Below are 21,308 nucleotides of genomic sequence, written 5' to 3' on the forward strand. Positions count from 1 at the left end.
ATAATTTCTATTACATTTATACCAACTGTTGTGCCCGGCAACGAGCATAAGGGTTATCGTACGACCATCGCTCGGCTACAGAATGTCCGAATCAGCAGTACATACTGATAGCGAAACTCTGCAAGCTAGCAGAGCACGCGCCGGGCAGCACGACCTTTTTTGGTCATCCACACGCAACGTGATACATTATAAAAGAACGAACAATTGTAAAAGAGGCAGATTGTAAGAAGCTCGTTTTGGTAATAAACACTCGACTCTTACTCGGACACCGGTGAATTCAAATTCTTCAACCGCTCCAGAACCCGAAATCCCAAAAAATCGCCTGAGGGCACAACAAATTTGGTGGCAGCGGTGGCATACAGGGAGCGTTGTTCCGTGAATAGTGCAGTCAGTATCGTCTTCAATGTGTCAAAGTTGTCTATGTCTCAGTAACTCAATTCTGTAGCTGCTCTCCCCTTTAGTTTTGTACCTAAAATTGTTCGCAGCAATAGGAGTCGTTCAGCCCCGGAGACCAACTCCGACGCAATATCGCATGATTTTAAAAACGTAGGTACTTCACTAGCGGATTCTCCCCCGAATTCCCTCACTAAAGAAAGTGCTTTGATTACGGGAACTGCCATGTTTTGTGCTTCGAGTAAACTAAAATCGTGTTCGACGATAGGGAACTCTCTTTCTACAGTTATTTGTTCGAAATTTACAGTACCGCTCGGTGAATCGATGTCGAAGTCTATGCGAGGTGCGTGTATAAGTCTACGCACTGGTAATTCTGAGTCGGAAAAAGTTGTATTTGAAACAACGTTACGGTCAAAGGATAAGTACATAGTTGTCAAATATTGATTCAAACGATCTTGAAAAGGTTCTAGTATTGGGTAACCGGAAACGATTTACATCGACACATTGCTCCGACATTCAAGATTCTGGTTTACAATTTCGCTTTCAAGTGAGATTGGGACTTACAGGATTAGTCGCTTGCACATCCTCGTTGTCCTAGGTCGCTCGTTGTGGAACCCTTCGAACTTGCTGCCAATGGCCCTCGGGTCGCTGATGGCTGCCTTTACTCGAACTCCCGTTTGCTCCTGGCGTCGATGGAGAAGAAAGGTCTGGATTCGAACCTTCTAGGGTGCCTTTTCCAGGATGCCTCCTCCGATATCGACGGTCCTTTGATCGGTCTTCGAATGCTTCCTAGTCGTATGGTCCACACCAGACCTGATATTGACTTGCCGCTTTATGGGGCTGGTGAACGTCTCCTCAGAGTCCGTCCTGGGTCAGCTCTTTGATGCCACCTCAGTAGCTAAACGGTAGTCTCTTTTCGTTTGGCGATGCCAGCTACGAAACAGTGTCTACGACGGTGTTGAACCACGACTTTGTAATTTTCACTGGATTTGCACTTTCAACCCGATATAATTGACGAGATCCCACCGCTGCCACCAAAATGTGTTGTGCCCTCAGGCGATTTTTTGGGATTCTGGAGCGGTTGAAGAATTTGAATTCACCGGTGTCCGAGTAACAGTCGAGTGTTTATTGCCAAAACGAGCTTCTTACAATCTGCCTCTTTTACAATTGTTCGTTCTTTTATAATGTATCGCGTTGCGTGTGGATGACCAAAAAAGGTCGTGCTGCCCGGCGCGTGCTCTGCTAGCTTGCAGAGTTTCGCTATCAGTATGCACTGCTGATTCGGACATTCTTTAGCCGGGCGATGGTCGTACGATGACCGTTATGCTCGTTGCCGGGAACAACACAACATTCCAGAACTCTTAATAATAAAAGGTATTTAATCGTTAAATAGTATACTAAATACATTTCAATCTTTTCGGAGGCGGTGCAAAATTAAACATAGTCGAATAAATGATGCTGCCAATAACGATTTGATCGCAGTATGGGGAACTTGGTAATTAATAATTATTTTATATTTTATTTTATTTTATACTTTTTAGTGCATTTTGTTAATGTAGAACGAGGTTTTATTAATAATTGTTGGGTCGAAACAGATCCCAATTATTTTTAAATGTCGCGCGGCTGATTTGACCGTTGCAATGCCCTGAGACGGGTGCGCGTCAAAGAAAAAATTGACGTCGCTATGCGTCGCCCACGCTGTGGGGAAGGGGTAGCTGGGTGTAGGGCGGTCGAGCGTACCGCTCGAGGGCCCTACACAGTTCTTCCTGATTTTCAACGAGCACAGTACGCAGTGTAAGATTTTGCATTTATTCAGTGTTCGTTGAATTAGTGAGTTTTTTATCGTTTTCAAAGAAGCAGTTATCATATTCATAAAGGTACGTAACTGCAAAATCAGCATTTTACTGCTCACAATACACACAATACAAAAGCGGCCGTCCATCGGTCCACCCGATGACGACTCCATGTCGTCATCAATACACTTTGCTTCCGTGCATCGGTCAAGCCGATGAAGATTCCATATCGTCATCAATTACGCACTCCCTGCCGTTAATCAGCTCAGTCTTTTAACAAATCAATTCTTAACAAATACATACTAGACGCTACCGTCAAACGGTACTGGTTACGGCGACTCCATGTCGCCATACGAACAATATGCGATCATGTACGATCCGATCTGATTACGTGAAGAATAATCAGCCAAATCAAACCACACACATAAAACACACACCTCACATTGATACAAACAAATTATCAATAAATATACGATTTTATCGAGGTTTTTTGGCCGCAAGGTCTTTTTTACCTCGGGTATGCCCCCAAATATTGTGTTGATTTATTTATTCATTTACTTATCATAATGTCTCTTCCTTTTACATGAACCACGGAGCTCAGACAATAAGTTTGAGTTTCGACGCTACATACAAATTGGTGCCTCCTGTGAGGTGTGAGTCACTCGCCAACAGCGCATCGCTGCAACAAAGGAGTGCAGTCCAGCAAGCCTTAGCCCAACATACAGGGTGATCTTCTTGCTACGCTACCCGAAGCAAGTGCCGCCTGAATAGGATGTGGTAGTCTACATCCTATTTCTGTCATCGCATACATGACCGTCGAGGCCCCTGCGGCGAGGACGGTTGTGTGCGTGGAAATCTGTGTTCTGAGCAGGCGAGACCCATTTAAACGTTGCGGAAAACAGAATATTTTCTGAATGGTTACGCTGTACGAGTAAATTGAAATGATGTACGAGTTTGTTACTTCCTCGCACATCTGGATAAAAATAGAAGCTCCGTGTAGGCACTGGAGGGTAACTTTTTACCTGCAAGGTACCGGTTAAACGGTGGTGGTTATTTGTCTAATGAATTCATACTTTCTCTTTTATTGCCTAAGTGCATTTCGTTGGTCAAATTTTTGTCCCAAGAATCAGTCGTGTTAAAGCGTTCGTAGTGCGATTTTGAAGTGAGCCAAAGCGATTCGTTTTAAAAACATGTATACAATTGAACAGCGCGTATTTATAATTCGTACATATTACAGTATGCAGTCGATAACGGTGTGCCAAAAACAATTTGAAAACACTTATGGTGGAATAGTGCTATCGAAAACATGTATATTAAGATTAGTTGATAAGTTTGAAACCACTGGAAGTGTCCATAACCAGCATAGAGGTGGGCAGAAACTGTGGAGACGGTGAAAACGCAATTATTGCAGGCTCCATCCACCTCATTGAGACGATTATCTGAGGAATTGAACATACCGTATACAAGTTGTCAACGAGCGGCAAAAAGGCACATTTATACCCCTATCGGATCTCTGCGGTTCAGGAATTACAGCCCCACGATTATCAAAAACGTATGGAATTCTGCAACTGGTTTGGAAATTTTATTAAACAACGACAAGATATCCTAGATATTACTTGGTTTACTGACGAAGCATGGTTTCATCTAAGCGGGTATATGAATTCGCAAAACACACGAAGGTAGGCAACTGAAAATCCGCACGAAACATTTGAAGCATCTCTACATTCTGAAAAGATAGGAGTGTGGTGTGGTATTTCGAGAAGACGAATTATTGGCCCCATATTTTTTAATTCAACCGTCAATTCACATGTATATATAAATTGCATTTTTGAAGAATTTGTAAATGAATTAACGGACGACGAATTGGCAGAAGGGTACTTCCAACAAGATGGAGCAACATGCCATACCTCCGACGCTTCAATGAGGGAAATCGAAAGTTATTTCGATAATAGAATTATTTCTAAAAATCTGTGGCCTAGATCACCAGATTTAACCCCACCAGACTTTTTCTTGTGGGGTTTCCTTAAAGGACGCGTCTACCGGAATAAACCACAGACAATAGAACAATTAAAATGGAATATAAAACAGGAGATACAAAATATTAGCGAAGATACGCTGATTTTAGTGTTCGATAATTTGACAAAACGCATTCAGAAATGTTTGGACGCTGGAGGGGACCATTTCCAACATTTGATGTAAAAATAAAAAGGTAAATATATACAACTTTACTCTTTTCCGCAACGTTTAAATGGGTCTCGCCTGCTCAGAACACAGATTTCCACGCACACAACCGTCCTCGCCGCAGGGGCCTCGACGGTCGTGTATGCGATGACAGAAATAGGATGTAGACTACCACATTCTATTCAGGCGGCACTTGCTTTGGGTAGCGTAGAGAGAGGATCACCCTGTACCTGGGATCTATTGTCAGCAAAAGGACGTCGTTTCCGTCAAGGGTGCCTCTAGCCTAGTTGTCGCCCGCAGCCTACGTATCTTATTGGAAAACAGATAAGATATTTGTTTTCAATTTCTTTTTATTTGCGTCTGGAATCTCTGTGAGCTTGCTATCGAATCATTTCCAATTTAATCTTAACGACTCAGTCCGCATACTCGTACGAAAGTTATCTTATTTACGTTACAACACGTAAACTAAGAAGAGCGTGAGTGAGGGAGTATTATTTTCGGTTTCGTCTCGATATATATTACATTGCATCAGCGCAGTTCTCGTCGCGTGAATAGTTTTTTTTAATATATCATAATGCCGAATCGTATCGCTTTCATCGCGCAGAAGCGCATAGCACTCAAACGACAAATAACGTCTTTACGTACTGCCGTCGAACAAAACAAATACGACAACACACATGCTAAAGCGCCACTTGCGCGCGTCACCGAAATTTTTAACGCGTACGAAGAGCTCAACGACGAACTTGAGTTGTTAAGGTGGGTACAGACATGCAACAGAACACAGTAACGTAACTCCGTCGTGTATCAAGTGTGGACGCCACACCGTAACAGCGTAACAGCGTAACATCGTAACATCGCAACGTCCCATCAATTGTCGGTTTTTCGCCGTCACATCAAAGAAATGTTACGCATGCACGATACACCCCATCTATGCAAGTTCGGACGTGCACACGCACCATGAACTGATGGAACGGCATAATGCTACGCGCTGATGATACGCCACGAGATTCTGTGTACGTCCACAACGTAACATCGTCGTGCAACGACAAATGTTGCACGGTGTGTTACGCGACGGAGATACGTTACTATCTTCTGTTGCATGTCTGTACCCACCTTTAGATGAGGCGAACGAAAGCCTAGAACAGATGGAAGAGATACGCGACAATTTCTACAACGTCGTGTCGAGAGTAGAAAACATGCCGAGCGCAGGCGGGTCCCGGGACGTCGACACGATCGTAAACAACTCTCTTGGTAGTTCAACTTTCGTTGAAAGGCAACGGCAATTTAAGCTGCCCATAGCAGAGTTGCCTAAATTCGACGGCGACCATGACAAGTGGTTGTCATTCCGAAACACCTTTCTTTCCATAATCGACGCTCACACCGAAATTAGTGACTTAAGTAAATTTTTATATTTGAAAAATTCTCTCACGGGTGCAGCTTTAAATAAACTCGCACGTTTTGATGCCAGCGCCGAGAATTACAAGAACGCCTGGAAACTTCTGGTAGACCCGTACGAAAAGAGACGCATTTTGTTAGCAAAGCATTATGACGCCATTCTTAATATTTCGCGGTTAACTACCGCGACCCCGGAAGGGTTATCAAAGATCGCTGACGATGCCTGTCAGCATTTGAATATGTTGGAGACGTTGCAGGTGAAATCGGATGAGGGACTAATCGTTCGAATTTTAGAAGGATAGCTTCCTAGTCTCTCACTCTCGATATATTTCCTAGTTTGGACAAATTTTGCAAATTTATCAACGAGACCGCGTTCAGTCTTTGCACGTTGGACAGCGATACCGCGCGCGATGGAGAAGGATCACGTGAGAAGCGTCGCGTTAATAGGGAGATGCAACCGTCCAAAGCACGGAAGTCTGAAACGGGCGCAAAAACATTCGTTACGTCCACGTCTTACGTTTGTTCCCATTGCCGCGGGAATCATTACATTTATAGATGTCCGGGATTTGAAGGGCTAAATCCCAAGCAGCGATGGGAGGTAGTGAAGGCGAAAAGGCTCTGCCGTAATTGTCTTCGTGCGCATCCGGGCAAATGCAATTCTACGCGTTGTAAGCGTTGCAACCGGTTTCATCACACGCTGTTACATTCGAATGCTCCGAACCCGACATCACCGCGTACGCAAAATGCACCTAACAAAATTTCGAATGAACTACCTGAGACGAAAGGCTCGCAATGACTAGTCGTGGATACCTTCGCTACGGTTTCGCGTGCGTCACACTCCCAACTAATGATGAGCGCTATTGTCCGCGTTCGTGACGCCGACGGTAACTTCATTCAGGCCCGAGCTTTACTTGATACCTGCGCGACAGCCCATTTTGTAACGGAAGAGTTCCCGAATAAACTAAAACTGTTCAAACGCGCGTGCACTATTCCGAGCGGTGCCATCAATGGGATGCATACGGTGGCCAAAAACTGCATCGAGATACAGTTTTGTTCTATGCATAACAATTTCTCGAAGTCACTGATTTTTCTAACTATTCCTAAAATCTCCGATTTTGTACTGGAAGAAAATTTCCCACGCGTGCTGGTTAAAATACCGAGCAATCTAAAATTAGCCGATTCTCGTTTTCATATTCCTCGTTCAGTGGATATGTTAATCGGATCAGGGGCTACTTTGTCATTGTTATCGATCGGCCAAATCAATTTATCGCGCGATAAGTGTGATCTGGTTTTGCAAAAAGCACAGTTAGGTTGGGTAGTTGCCGGAGGTTTGAATAACGAAGAGGGGAGCTCGTCCCGTGTTGAAAGTTTTACAATGTCTTATCTATTGTTTATTTCTTTGAATGTTGGCTCCTAATTTATGAGCATTGATATAACATAATGCAGACATGCTGCAGTCATACTCTTATGGTATCGTCGCCATGTTACATTTCATTCAACGCTTGCGATTACAAGCTTGCAGTTAAATTCACACGATATTGCACACATACATACAGGCGAGGTTCGCAACAACTGATTGAGCTATATGATAAGCAATCCTTGATTAACAATTTGATAACGAATAAAATAATTTTTAACAAAAAAAACATCCGACTTCGAAATGCACTAAAAAGTGTAAAATAATTTCTATTTCATTTATACCAGTATTCCACAGCTATTAATAAAATCTACTTAATCATTAAATAGGATACTAAATACATTTCAACCTTTTCGGAGGCGGCGCAAAATTAAAAATACCCGAAGATCCTGCCAATAACGATTTGATTGCGGTATGCCAAACTTGGTAATTAATAAGTTGTAAGAAATAAACTTCGAAACGTTATAGATACGGCAGAAAACATTTGTAATTGTAGCGATTGTATCAGAAGTTGGTAGCACTTCTGATGTACATGTACTATATACTGCATTCCACGAGAGACCATACTTAACTTGCGCAGCTCACTAGGTCTAACGTGTGTGAAGTTAGCCCCGCACTTTTCGAATTTTGTATTTTTTGAAATTGTGCTGCATTGTGCTACGTTTGTGCCGTATTGTGCCGTAAACCGCAACTCTGTAAGTCAAAGCGTACTCAAGAAAATTTAAAAAAACAAAATTTTGGATAGCCCCGCACTTTTCGAATTTTGAGATTTTCTTTTTTGTGCCGTATTGTGCTATGTTTGTGCTGAATTGTGCCGCAAACGAGAGATCGATAACATCAATAACAATTAAGAAAATAAATAAAAACAAAATTATACTAGCCCCGCACTTTTGCCGAAATAAAGTTTTTTTTTTTTTAGATAATTTGCGATAACTTGTGCTACGTTGTGCCGTCGATAGAAACTCAATATCTCTATCCATTTTGTAGATAAAAAATGTTGAACTTTTAGGAATACGAAATTTAATATTCGTATAACTTACGAACGGCGATAGATAATCGAATTCTGCAAGTTGTGCTGAATTGCGCTACTTACAATCTGCGAGACACATGTGTTAAAAGTTGATATTAGCTTAAGTGTGAATAAAAATTAACGAAAAAGCTTGGGGGTGAATCAAAAACTTGAGATTTTCGAAATTTCTTTGATTGTACGGGATTGTACTAGACTAGCACAACAATTTTCCCTAATGACAAAATTTCGTCAGATCACCAGAATTCGTAACACTAGCAAAATTAGGAATTTGCATGCGTTTAAAAGCTGGATAAGTGCAAGGTGGCTATCCCCTCCACATGGGGGCTTCCGCCTTGGCATCCGAGATGCTCGACGTGAAAGCCGTGTAACATGATCCGAACCGTAATATCAGTGTGACTAATACCAATTCAATGATAAAATTCTTTTATTTTTGTCCTTTTCTTAATGAAACTATTCCTAATGCATTTGTGAGATCTTTCTGATTAAAATGATATCAAACACGATATAGTTTGAATTATATTCATTTATTTATTTACTTATTTATTTATTTAGAATATGCTGCGGAACTATTGACTGCAAATTAGGTACTTTATGATGTTAGGATAAGCCCGTGATCTCCATGAAACCGGACAGTTTCTTCCCATTGAAAATTAAAGTAATTTACAAGCTAACAATAGTAATAGAATAATAATCGAATAAATAAACAACACAGAATCGACTCCTCGGCTGAATACAAACGATGTGCGCGAATGCAGAACCGACGACCCAGCTGTCATCATAGCTACGATACATTGAAATCATGAAAGCAGAAGTACACAAGATATATATTGGTCATCGGTCGCCGTGCTGCTGCCTGCAAAAACAGTAGAAAAGCGGCGATCCCATACTAATACGTACGTTGTCACGGACACACACGGATGGCCAGAATTCAATGTGTTAGTTTCAACAGTTTTTCGAAAATATCTCGAAAACTAAGGCTGAGCGGCGGTTATATGTATAGGAAAAAGTTGTTCAAAATGTAGAGTTTTACAACATATTTAAATTTCATGAAAATCGGTGAGGTGTAACCTAATCTCAAAAATTACCGTTATATTCCTTTATTATAAATTACTAAGACTCGAACTCTCATCAAAAGGACCGCGTCGCGTGTCACATTACATACATCACACGCTTGACAGAAGTGATATATACATAAGCGTAGAAACAGCGTAGAGACAATGTGAGGCGTCCGTCAGTATGGGCAGTGAGAGATATTACTGTACTGGGATATGTATTAAACAACAATATACAAAATATACAAAACTCCTTGTCGATGCGCCAGTAAAAAAGAATTTTACAACATATTTCAATTTTGTTTATTTCTTCAAGAGTGGCATTTAAAACATCTTTTCGTATATTATATATCCATTTATGTATTTCAATAATTTAGGGAACATTTTGAATATTTGTAATTACATGTCCTGTGTATTATTTAAAACCTATTAACTGGAACAACAATAATTATATAACATTCGTACACAGATGTGTACTAATATTAAAATAATCGTCAAAAGAAATAAGAGGGAGTGTAATACGCAATTAGTAAATTGGAGCATGTTTCGTTCATGTGATTCTACATGCCTTCGGAAAGAGAGGGCATGCTATACAGTAAAACCTGTTTTTGTGCGGTCCTTTTTTATGCGATTTTGTTTTTGTGCGGTCCTTTTTTATGCGATTTTGTTTTTGTGCGATTAGTTTTGTGCGATTTTATTTTTGTGCGATTTATTTTTATGCGGTATATGAATCTTAGCGGCGTTAGCACCAGTTTAATGTTTCCTATCAATACTAACCTAACTTAACAACTTAATAATAACTTAATAATAACCCTAACCTAACTTAATTCACTGATTGGCTAGAGTAGATTGGGTTAGGTTAGGCTGTATTAAATTCCCAGCTGCCATCATAGCTACGATACATTGAAATCATGAATGCAGAAGTACACAAGGTATATATTGGTCATCGGTCGCCGTACTGTTGCCTGCAGAAACAGTAGAAAAGCGGCGATCTTATACTAATGCGTACGTTGTCACGGACGCTCACGGATGGCCAGAATTCAATGCCTTAGTTTCGCCTGTTTTTCAAAAATATCTCGAAAACTATGGCCGAGCGGCGATTATATGTATAGGAAAAAGTTGTTCGAAATGTTGAGTTTTACAGTATATTTAAATTTCATCAAAATCGGTGAGGTGTAACCTAATCTCAATAATTACCAAAAGAATCTAAATATCTGCTATTGTAAAAGTATAAATCATTTCCAAAGTTGAATATTTGCAATTTGTGTTTAAGATTGATTACCTCGAAAACTGTAAAATTTAGATAAAAATGGATGTTTTGCTTTTAGATTATATTATGTAGTTATTTATGTAGAATAATTTAATGTGCGCAATCATTGGATTTTATTTCTATTTATTGTTTGATTTAGACTAATATACGATTGACGGTGGACGATTTTCACTGAGAGTGACTGTACATTGTTTCGCTGTTGCGCCGTATGGATGCACGAATATCGTCGTATAGCTCCTACATTGTTTGAAGTTTGCCGGCTGCTTCGAACGTAAAAAAGGACAGCGAGTGGAAAAGAGAACGAAGCGAAAACAAACCATTCTATTTACATATGTCTGTAAAACAATCCTAATTCAACGATGAAACTTGCTCTCCGTTGTCCCCTCTGAGGCGACATCCTAACGCTAGCATATCACTGGGGGATGTCCTCTTTCAGAGGATATCAAAGATTAGTAGTGATTACGGGGAATGAACTTACTCCAGCGCAATATATGTATAATGTATTGACAAAATATCGACTCTAGGAAATCCCGAGCAGAAAGGGACCGAGACCTCCTTGGCCGCCCAGCAAGCGACCGTCGAGCCTGCAAAACGAAACCGTTTAATTGCTTTATGGTTCCTTCCACTCGACGGCCTGAACGACCGAAGACACTGTCCAGAAACACTCGTTTCCCACGCAGAACTCCCATTGTCGCCACAATACCATGTTTTGAACACGGACTAAAAAGTACAAAATAATTTTTCCTAGCCCCATTCAGATTACTAAACCCATAGACAGTCCTGAAAATTTGTGATTGTAAATTTTTAATACCTATAAAAATACTATTAACGCTTTAAAATATTAACGCTTTAGTGGCCGCAGATCTACGCAGCGAAACTTTGTCAGGGGCCGGCAATATTTCTAATGAATTAATAAAAAAAAAACTTTATATAAATTCACGAAATAATTGAACATATGCGAACACACACATTTTAAATAAAAAAAACAATACAAACAAACACAAATAATTAAATACTTGTACTTAAAATTACAAAAAAAATAATACAAAAGAAAGAAATAAATTGCCGATTCATAAACAAAACATCCGTGACTGTTAGAATTCGTCACGTTCGAGTATCACTTACCGCTGGATCCGAGTCCGATGACAGACATAGGGTTCCGACATCGACACCTTCGATACCCTTGAAAAGCAGGTCAAAGCCCCAAATGCATTGACCCTGACATGTGCCAATTATATGTATTATGTTATCCTTCTATAACGTTTACAGAAATCATCACACAGCCAATAACACTGTGCAACAGCCAAATGATTTCGTAACCGCCACTATGAAATTGTTATAGATTTTTGCAAGCTAGATACCAATCTGAAATCCGTTTCTCAAAAACTACGACCTAGAAAGAAACGGATTTCAGATTCGTATCCAGCTTGCAAAAATCTATAACAATTTCATAGTGGCAGTTACGAAATGAAAAGAAAGTCAAAATTTGTTGTACAGTGTAACACATGTTATGTGAGTGGTCTGTAAAGTGTTAAACATTTTTTTTTATTTCAATAATTATTTGCTATGAAACTTTTATCAACAGATTTGTGATGTTTTTTTGATTAAAATAATCCAAAACACGACGTTAATCGGATTAGTTTTGTTATTAATCGATTTCAATTGATCAAGTGAATGATTGGGCTCGAGAAAATTGGTGGTAGGGCAATGTCACACCATTTTTTCGGCCGGCGCAGAGAAAAGGAGGGATCCTTCGCACACAACGCCGATCACTTTATCTTACACGAGCCTGGTCAGTAGATGTATGTAACTCCTTCGACCAATAATACGTTGCGGCTGCAAGCCGTGTGAGGAAAGGCGGGGCACGACTAATGAGACGCACATTTTTTTCGACGGCCAAGTTACGGATAGCGAACAGCAGTCAGTTGGAATTCATACTTTGTGACGCTCTCTTCAATCGATTATCAGTATACAGTGTGTCCGCACTAAAGTGTGACAGACGTTTTATTTCGTAACTATTGATGATAGGAAAAATTGTTTAAATGGAAATTGCACGGTACAAGGGGGCCCATGTTTTGGCGTGAACGAAAATTTATTTACATTATTAGTTTAAAAGATATGATGGTCAAGTTTCGTTTCTTAAATGGAACTATATATTTTTTTTCACATCATGTGATAGTGCTTTTCAAGACGAATTCATTAAGTTTTAATGTATACACCCGATTTTAATTAGTTTTCAAGATATAACGTTTACAAATTTCCCGATTTTCAGTAGATATGTTTCGGTTTGAGTGGCAAGTCGTAAAAGTGGCCCTATTGTAGCGGTCAGTGCCTCAGCGAGGGTTTACGCTAGGAACGGCAGACCCAAAGAATAAGAAACCGCAACAATAGGGCCGCTTTTATAACTTGCCACTCAAACCGAAACGTATCTACTGAAAATCGGGAAATTTGTAAACGTTATATCTTGAAAACTAATTAAAATCGGGTGTATACATTAAAGCTTAATGAATTCGTCTTGAAAAGCATTATCACATGATGTGAAAAAAAATATATAGTTCCATTTAAAAAACGAAACTTGACCATCATATCTTTTAAACTAATAATGTAAATAAATTTTCGTTCACGCCAAAACATGGGCCCCCTTGTACCGTGCAATTTCCATTTAAACAATTTCTCCTATGTATACAAATTCCTTTTGTATACAAATAAGAAAAAGTAATTCAGCTTTGAGCGAATAAAAAATTCTGCTTTGAGCGGATCGAAACATTCTGCTTCGAGCGAATAGAAAAATTCTGCTTCGAGCGAATAGAAAAATTGTGCTTTGAGCGAATCGAAAAATTCTGCTTTCAGCGAATCGAAAAATTCTGCTTTCAGCAAATACAAACAAACGGGTCTCATTTCAATCAGTTTCAACAAGAATATAAAAATGCCTAGATTGCCGATGAAATCGCCCAATGAAATTTATGATGCTCTAAAAGAGCTTTGGTTTATTGATAATGAAGGTAAACTTTTGGCATGGGATAATGACGTTTGGACAAAAGCGGTTCATGCATTAAAAGGTACAATGACAAAGGATTATATCTACCTTTATTTGTCAAAAAATAGAAATAATGTTTTTGATCAAATACACAAAATCGAAACATTAGAATATGCCAAAGACGAAAGTTTCGATACAACGGTATCAGACAATTTGAAATACGATCCAAATTGATCGATGAGTAAAACAAATTGCGTATTACCACCTCTGCGAACATCAATCACATTGTCAAAAAGCGAATGGGACAGTCTGAAATTAAATATCGCAAAATACAAAGATCGCGAATACGACTTACTCGTTATTGGTTGGTCGGACGCGGTATACGACATTTTATGGAGCCATCTCAAATTGCCCTGTCACTTGGCGTTTAAAAATGCAAAAATAAATCGAAATCCTGGCGAGATATTCTTGTCGATTAAAGGTAGTTGCTCGGAATGCAATTCAGAAATTCATATATATTGTAAAACCGAACCGACTGAAGATAGTCCGATTTTATATATTTCCACCTTCGATTCTCGCATGATCGTACATAAAAAGAAGCGGCAAGTTCGCGGTTTCGACGAATGCGCATTGGAAAAGAATTACAAGGTACATCTACTTACGCTTGGCGACGGAATGAAGCTAATAAAGTAATGGATTTTGGAGATTTGCACCGGCCAACCTACCATCGGAAGATGTTGCGCGTAAAATAAAACAGGAAACTCAAGATAAAGAGTTGGGATTGTTTAAAGTTAAAGCGGCTCTTACTTCAGTGTGGGACATGAAGTATGGTGAAGAATTTAATGGCTGTATTTATGAGATTGGGCTGGATCATTTTTATGTGATGTATTGGAGTCCCACACAGCTATTTCCGTATAAAAAATTTCAGAACGAAGATAATATTGGTAGTATTAGTATCGATGCAACTGGCGGACTAGTAAAACAGATTCCAAAACCCGACGGTTCGAAACGAGTCGTTTATCTTTACCAGGCCGTTTGTGGTTATCGCCAGAAGATTTTGCCTTTATTTCAGTTGATTTCCGAAAAGCACGATACCAACACATTAATGTATTGGATGCGAGAGTGGTTGCGTTCCGGAGGATCGATTCCGAAACAAGTAATCATAGATTACTCACCTGCACTTTTGAATGCAACTTGTTTAGCATTCAATAACAGAGATATTAAAACATATATCGAGAACTGTATTGTCATCGATAACAACTCATCATCAATGCGTGTCCAACATCCTCGATGTCTTATTCGCATTGACATTGCACATCTGATAAAATTAGTTGCCCGTTGGAGCTGTTTCAAACATGAATCTCCTGAGAAAAAAGACTTTTATCTGCGCTGCGTCGGTTTCTTGACTACATGCACAAAGATTGACGAGTTCATTCAAATATGCACGGACGTTTTATCAGTAGCATTTTCGACTTATGAAAATATTGAGGATAAAGAAAGTCATTGTTTCGCTGCCCACAATAGAATTATGAATCGTTTGAAATCTTATCATCTTTCTAACGATATGCCAAACAATCCCGAAAACAATGATCCCAATTTGCTGGAACATTGCGATGTTTTTGACGAAATATCTTTATCGAGCAATGCACTTAATGTAATTATGAAAAAAATCCAAACAGGTAGCATTGAGAACTTAAAATAAGGTCGATTAAATCCATACCATTGCCCTCATTTTGGTTCTTCTTTATTCAAATTATCGAAACAGTTTGTTTTATGGACAGCTGTAATAACAACGGTACCCAATGAACAACAAAACTCCACTCTCGTAGAGTTAAGAGATATACATGTTGCTAGTTTGGCTCGAAGTGAAGAATACTTTCGGGAACTAAAACATCAAGTTTTTAGAAAAGGTAAGGCTATCAGAGTAGACAAATATCTCGTTATTCATCTTAGATCTTTGATGGGAATTACTAAACTATTGAATGTACCGAAAAAAGAAACTAAGAAAAGAAATCTTCCGCTAATAAACTCACGTGAAGAAGTAGCCACCGACAGCAGAAGAGGATCTGAAGATTTTGTTGACAATTCGATTGGGTTAGTAATAAATGAATTAAGCGACGATTCTCACATTGATAAATCGGAGGACTTGGTAAAAGATGTAACAAATGTTTTACCCCAATCGGGAGATATTATTTACACTGTTCCCTCGGAAACATCCTCCGAAAATTGGAAAGGTCTTGTTAAAAAGACAAATCCAATTAAATCAAAAATATCAGATAGAGCGAACAAACGAGGTAAATATCTCACCGCATGTCCTGATATCGAGATTATTCACAAACGGCCAAAATTTACCCCAGTGATACCGATGCTTGTAAATGGAAATTCTTTAAAACCAATAAATATCGGTAAACAGATCGTTAGCGTACGCAACACATGTGCGTTCGATTCTACTATTCAGCATTTTAGTTGCTTATCATGATTTCCAAATATATTCCGAGTATCTTGCAAAAAGTAACATCTACATATCTACATTTATTCAGACACTGTCAACGATGGGTATGTCGACAAAATTATATAAAGAACGAGGACGTATCTTAAGTGCCACTAAAGCAATAAAAGATGGAATAATTGATTGCTCGATTAACATTTCACATCTGCAGGAAAAATTTATTCTTCGTGATGTGCCGTCTCTTGAAACAACCGTTCGATGCACTAATTGTTTAATAGAAGAGTCAATCATTACGCCGGTATTACATCTTAATCCAGCCTTTATATATAGATGCGGTCTGGCAGGTCTACAAGAAGCCGTAAATGAAGCTTGTAAACCAAGTCATACAAACACGTGTTCACGATGCAAAAGTACCAATATTACGAAAATTCATTCGGGAGGCAAACACATGGTGCTTAACATCGAAGATGTTGGAAACGCTTTGCTTTCAGCTCGAATGAATTATCCCAATTGCAGAAAACAATTTACAGTTGAGGAAATACCAGAAAAGCTGGTTTACGATAATTATACATATAAATTTGTTTCCGCGATTATCTACATTGATGTTCATTACTTCGCGATCATTAAACGAATTACTGGTAAGTGGGAAATTCATAATGAATTGAAAGAACGAGTCATGAAAGCCACTGCGCGAACACTTCTGCAGAAACATAATATCCATATTTTATTTTATGCCCAAGTATCCAATACAGTCACTGCAAACACCTAGAAACCATTCCGAACAAGTTGGAAAAGACGGATTTGAAAAATATTAAAAATTAACGAAGTTGGCTGATGGGTATAAACAATCACCTATAACTTTTAAACTATTCAACTACAAACGAAACTTTTTTCACTACAAACAACTACAAACGATTCCCTGTCAGATGGAAAAAACGGATTTCAAAAATATTAAAAATTGAGAAAGTTACCTCTTCGGAGTATAAACAATCGGCTGTAACTTTTAAACTATTCGACTACAAACGAAACTATTTTCACTACAAACAACTACAAACGATTCTCTATCACATGCAAAAAACCGATTTGAAATATCTCAATGTCGGGTGCTGGTCAATTCTTCAATTTTGTTTATTTATTAATTGATCCAACTACAAACGAAAATATTTTTACTACAATCAACTACAAACGATATACTACCGTTTTATGAAAAAAAAAGTTAATTTTTTAAAAGTCGGGTGCCAGGTTCACATAGCTAACACGTACATGCCATCTTCGATGCTATTCAACAATTTCATAATGAAAAATTGTCAAAATAGTTTGTATGTCTATTGTATTTTGAAAGAACAGAATATTGCTGTTGGATTATCTGAAATAATCTTGGCGCAAAAATAAGCCGAGTGTTGAAGGACATTGAAGGCATGTCTTTGACTTTAACGGTTCTTAGGTTGGGACCGATAGCCTGTAGAGTTTCGCCTGGAAAAGGCCTGAGCAATAAACTCCAGGTACATCTATTTTTAGTTTTTCTCAAGCGGACCCCACAAGAGCTTTTCGTCCATGATTTTCTTTTGCTTACTTCTTCGTTAGCTCTCGTACCATACAGACGTCTTTCGTGTTTTTAGATTATAATAAAGTTAAAGAATATAAGTGTATATTTGATGTGTTTCATTTATATTTAACCCATTTCCAATAATTTCTTTTAGAAACCGTGAAAAAAAGTTCGAAAGATCGACGAATAAAAATGTTTAAAAAAATATTTATTGACATTATTTTTGTTGATGCGCTGCCATAATAATATTAAATATGATGTTTTTTAACTGTAAGAAACGGCACAAAAAAAATCAGGGTAATTATTGAGATTAGGTTACACCTCACCGATTTTGATGAAATTTAAATATATTGTAAAACTCGACATTTTGAACAACTTTTTCCTATACACATAACCGCCGCTCGGCCATAGTTCTCGAGATATTTTCGAAAAACTGTCGAAACTAACATTGAATTTTGGCCATCCGTGTGCGTCTGTGACAACGCACGCATTAGTATGAGATCGCCGCATTTCTACTGTTTCTGCAGGCAACAGCACGGCGACCGCTGACCAATATATACCTTGTGTACTTCTGCATTCATGATTTCAATGTATCGTAGCTATGATGACAGCTGGGAATTTAATATAGTCTAACCTAACCCAATCTACTCTAGCGAATCAGTGAATTGAGTTAGGGTAGGGTAAAGTGATATTCTGGTCGCCTAACGGCGACCAGACACATCTGAGATTCAAAATCATGAAAATTAATTAAATTTGATTTTTAAGCCCACCCGTAATATATGTATATATACAGGGTGGCCCACATAACTCTTAACAGCTCAATATGTATCTCGAAAACTATGACATCGATTTTAAAGTTCTTGATCTTAAATTGCATGGATCTGAAGGGCCTTTCTAACTACATAAACATGAAGTGGTCCCCCCTTCTTCTTTAATGGGGGGCGGGGGTACCTTTATAATTTTAAATGGAACCCCCTATAAAACGTTACATATTTAGATTCTACAGGAAAAAACAAGTAAATTTTGTCTGAAACATTTTTTTGTTAGATATCTGCAAGATGAGATTATAACAGTTTGAAATTTCGACTTGTAGGTACTTACTTGTGGGTACAATTCTTGAGTTCGACTCAGTTATCCATGAAAACGTTCTCATCGTCAGTCCGATGATTTAAATAACATTTTTCGCACGATGCGGTGCCACGCGAAGTTGGCACTTCATATTTTCAAAATGCTATTTTTTCAGGTATTTCACCGGAACTATTTCTGAAACCTATCAGGAACTATACAACTATTGCGGGTGCAACTAGAACTGTTGCTATAAGTTTTGTTTTTTGAAAATGGGGTGCTAATTTCACAGACACAATGCAATAATGCTATTTCCGAGCGCTTCAAGTAAGTACCTACAAGTCGAAACTTCAAACTGTTATAATCTCATCATGGAAATATCTGACAAAAAAATGTTTCAGACAAAATTTACTTGTTTTTTCCTGTAGAATCTAAATACGTAACGTTTTATAGGGGGTTCCATTTAAAATTATGAAGGTACCCGCGCCCCCCATTAAAGAAGAAGGGGGGGCCATTTCATGTTTATATAGTTAGAAAGGCCCTTCAGATCCATGCAATTTAAGACCAAGAATTTCAAAATCGATGTCATAGTTTTCGAGATATTGAGCTGTTAAGAGTTATGTGGGCACCCTGTATATATTGATGTCGGTCGCCGTGCTGCTGCCTGCAAAAACAGTAGAAAAGCGGCGATCCCATACTAATGCGTACGTTGTCACGGACGCTCACGGATGGCCAGAATTCAATGTGTTAGTTTTGACAGTTTTTCGAAAATATCTCGAAAACTAAGGCCGAGCGGCGGTTATATGTATAGGAAAAATTTGTTCAAAATGTTGAGTTTTACAATGTATTTAAATTTCATCAAAATCGATGAGGTGTAATCTAATCTCAATAATTACCAAAGTTTTTTTTGAAATTCGGCTTACAAATAGGTTAGCAGCATCTTTTATGTTAAAGGTTAGAGTTCAAATAAATCCACACATTTATAAGCTTGTATAATTTTTTCTATTCCGTATTTCAATATACCCTGTAGCTCAAGTACGCATCTAGTATGATACACTAGATGCTCTAGTAATTTGAAGTTGATGCCTAAAGTAAATTCTGAGAAAAAGGAACTTGAAATTGGCTTATTTTCTATGTATCGTGGAAAATGCCCCCTTTACTTGATTCGCTTCTGCCGACGCCAATCATTATTAAACGCAGAATGAAAATTTTCATGCAAAGGTACAATGTCAAAGGAAATAGAAACTGTATCACTTACCAGAATTCGAAGATGCCCCTGGTCTGCAGGTTGAGGGTAGTAACGTTCTCCAAGTTCGATTTGCTTACAGTTTTCGTTCCCATATAAAGAAACGTCGACCAAAAACGGTGATTCTTCGATAAAGCCTTCTTCGCGAAAAACGGGCACCGAATTCGCAACTTCAGAATTTGTCTCGATACCCGAACAAACAGCTACAGAAAAAAGCCGACAACCGAAATTAATACAATTTCAAAGTATAATTACAAAAAGTGAATTAGCAACACTGAATAACTAGCTAGACCTAACACACGTTTATACACAAGTTAACATACGTTAATTTTTCTAAACCAAGAAACGCACGAGTGAGTATATTATAACACGTCCATACCGTTCGACCGTTGTATTCGGAATAATTCTGCAATGGCGACGAACGACGAAGGGTCCATGTATGGCGGAGGGGGTTCAGCTCAGCGACGCAACGGTGGTGGTGGAAACTTTCGATTTTGAACGACGCGACGCAAGCGGACTTTGGGGGGGCGATTTGCTCGTTAAACTTGTTGCCATCGTCAAGTCTTCGATTGTGTGCGAGTTTTTGCATGCGCTCGTGCGGTTAGCGAAGGGCAAACATATTTAACGGTCGGTGAACACGCGCTGTTGATACTTTTTCTTCTGGCTATAATTTAGATTATTATTTGGACGAATAATCACTTCATTTTATAATATGATTGAAAATCGATTTAATGTTATAAGCTAAAGATCTCAGCATTATGGAAAAGATATTTTAATAATTTTTGACAAAAAATACAACCGACTTCGAAATGTATTAAAGAATATGAAATAATTTCTACTTCATTTATACAAATACCCAACAGCTACTAATAAAACCTATTTATGTACTCGTTAAATAGTATACTGAATACATTTCAACCTTTTCGGAGGCGGCGCAAAATTAAAAATACCCGAATATACGATGCTGCCAATAATGATTTGATAGGTTGTCGACGCCTGAATCTTCGTAGTAGAAGAAAAGTTTTTAATTTTGCGCCGCCTCCGAGAAGGTTGAAATGTATTTAGTATACTATTTAACGAGTAAATAGGTTTGATTAATAGCTGTTGGGTATTTGTATAAATGAAGTAGAAATTATTTCATACTTTTTAGTGCATTTCGAAGTCGGTTGTATTTTTTGTTAAAAATTATTTTATTTCACACATTTTAGTGGAACGAGCAGTATTTGTGGGATGCCGTAAGGTGGTTTACCGTTCTTATTGGTTAATTGCAATAACGATAGTTTTTAACGATAACAAGTTCCATACAAGTTATCACAATAGTTATTAACAATAACAAATTGCATAAATTTTTGCAAGTGAAATATCGCGGAAATATCTCTTATTAGATGTGAAAGGTTTCATCGCAATCGGTACATGCCTTGCAGAGTACCCATGTATATAAGAAACAGTAGAGAATCGGCGACTGCATGCTGACTCATACACCAGTAGATACAC

General features: G+C 38.5%; 1 protein-coding gene across 1 annotated transcript in view; it reads right to left on the bottom strand.

Moving 5' to 3' along the window:
- The window catches only part of LOC123988295, a 51,984-nt gene extending 31,701 nt beyond the window's left edge, over positions 1-20,283 (bottom strand). The window contains exons 1-2 of the mRNA XM_046287693.1: positions 20,194-20,283; positions 19,827-20,017 (exon numbers count right to left, since the gene is read on the bottom strand). Of these exons, the coding sequence (XP_046143649.1) occupies positions 19,827-20,017; positions 20,194-20,251 (249 nt within the window). The 5' untranslated portion in view covers positions 20,252-20,283. The remainder of the gene's footprint in view (positions 1-19,826; positions 20,018-20,193) is intronic.
- Positions 20,284-21,308: the final 1,025 nt, after the last annotated feature.

The sequence above is a fragment of the Osmia bicornis genome, chromosome 1 (genome assembly GCF_907164935.1).
Source record: "Osmia bicornis bicornis chromosome 1, iOsmBic2.1, whole genome shotgun sequence".
NCBI classification, from domain to species: domain Eukaryota; kingdom Metazoa; phylum Arthropoda; class Insecta; order Hymenoptera; family Megachilidae; genus Osmia; species Osmia bicornis.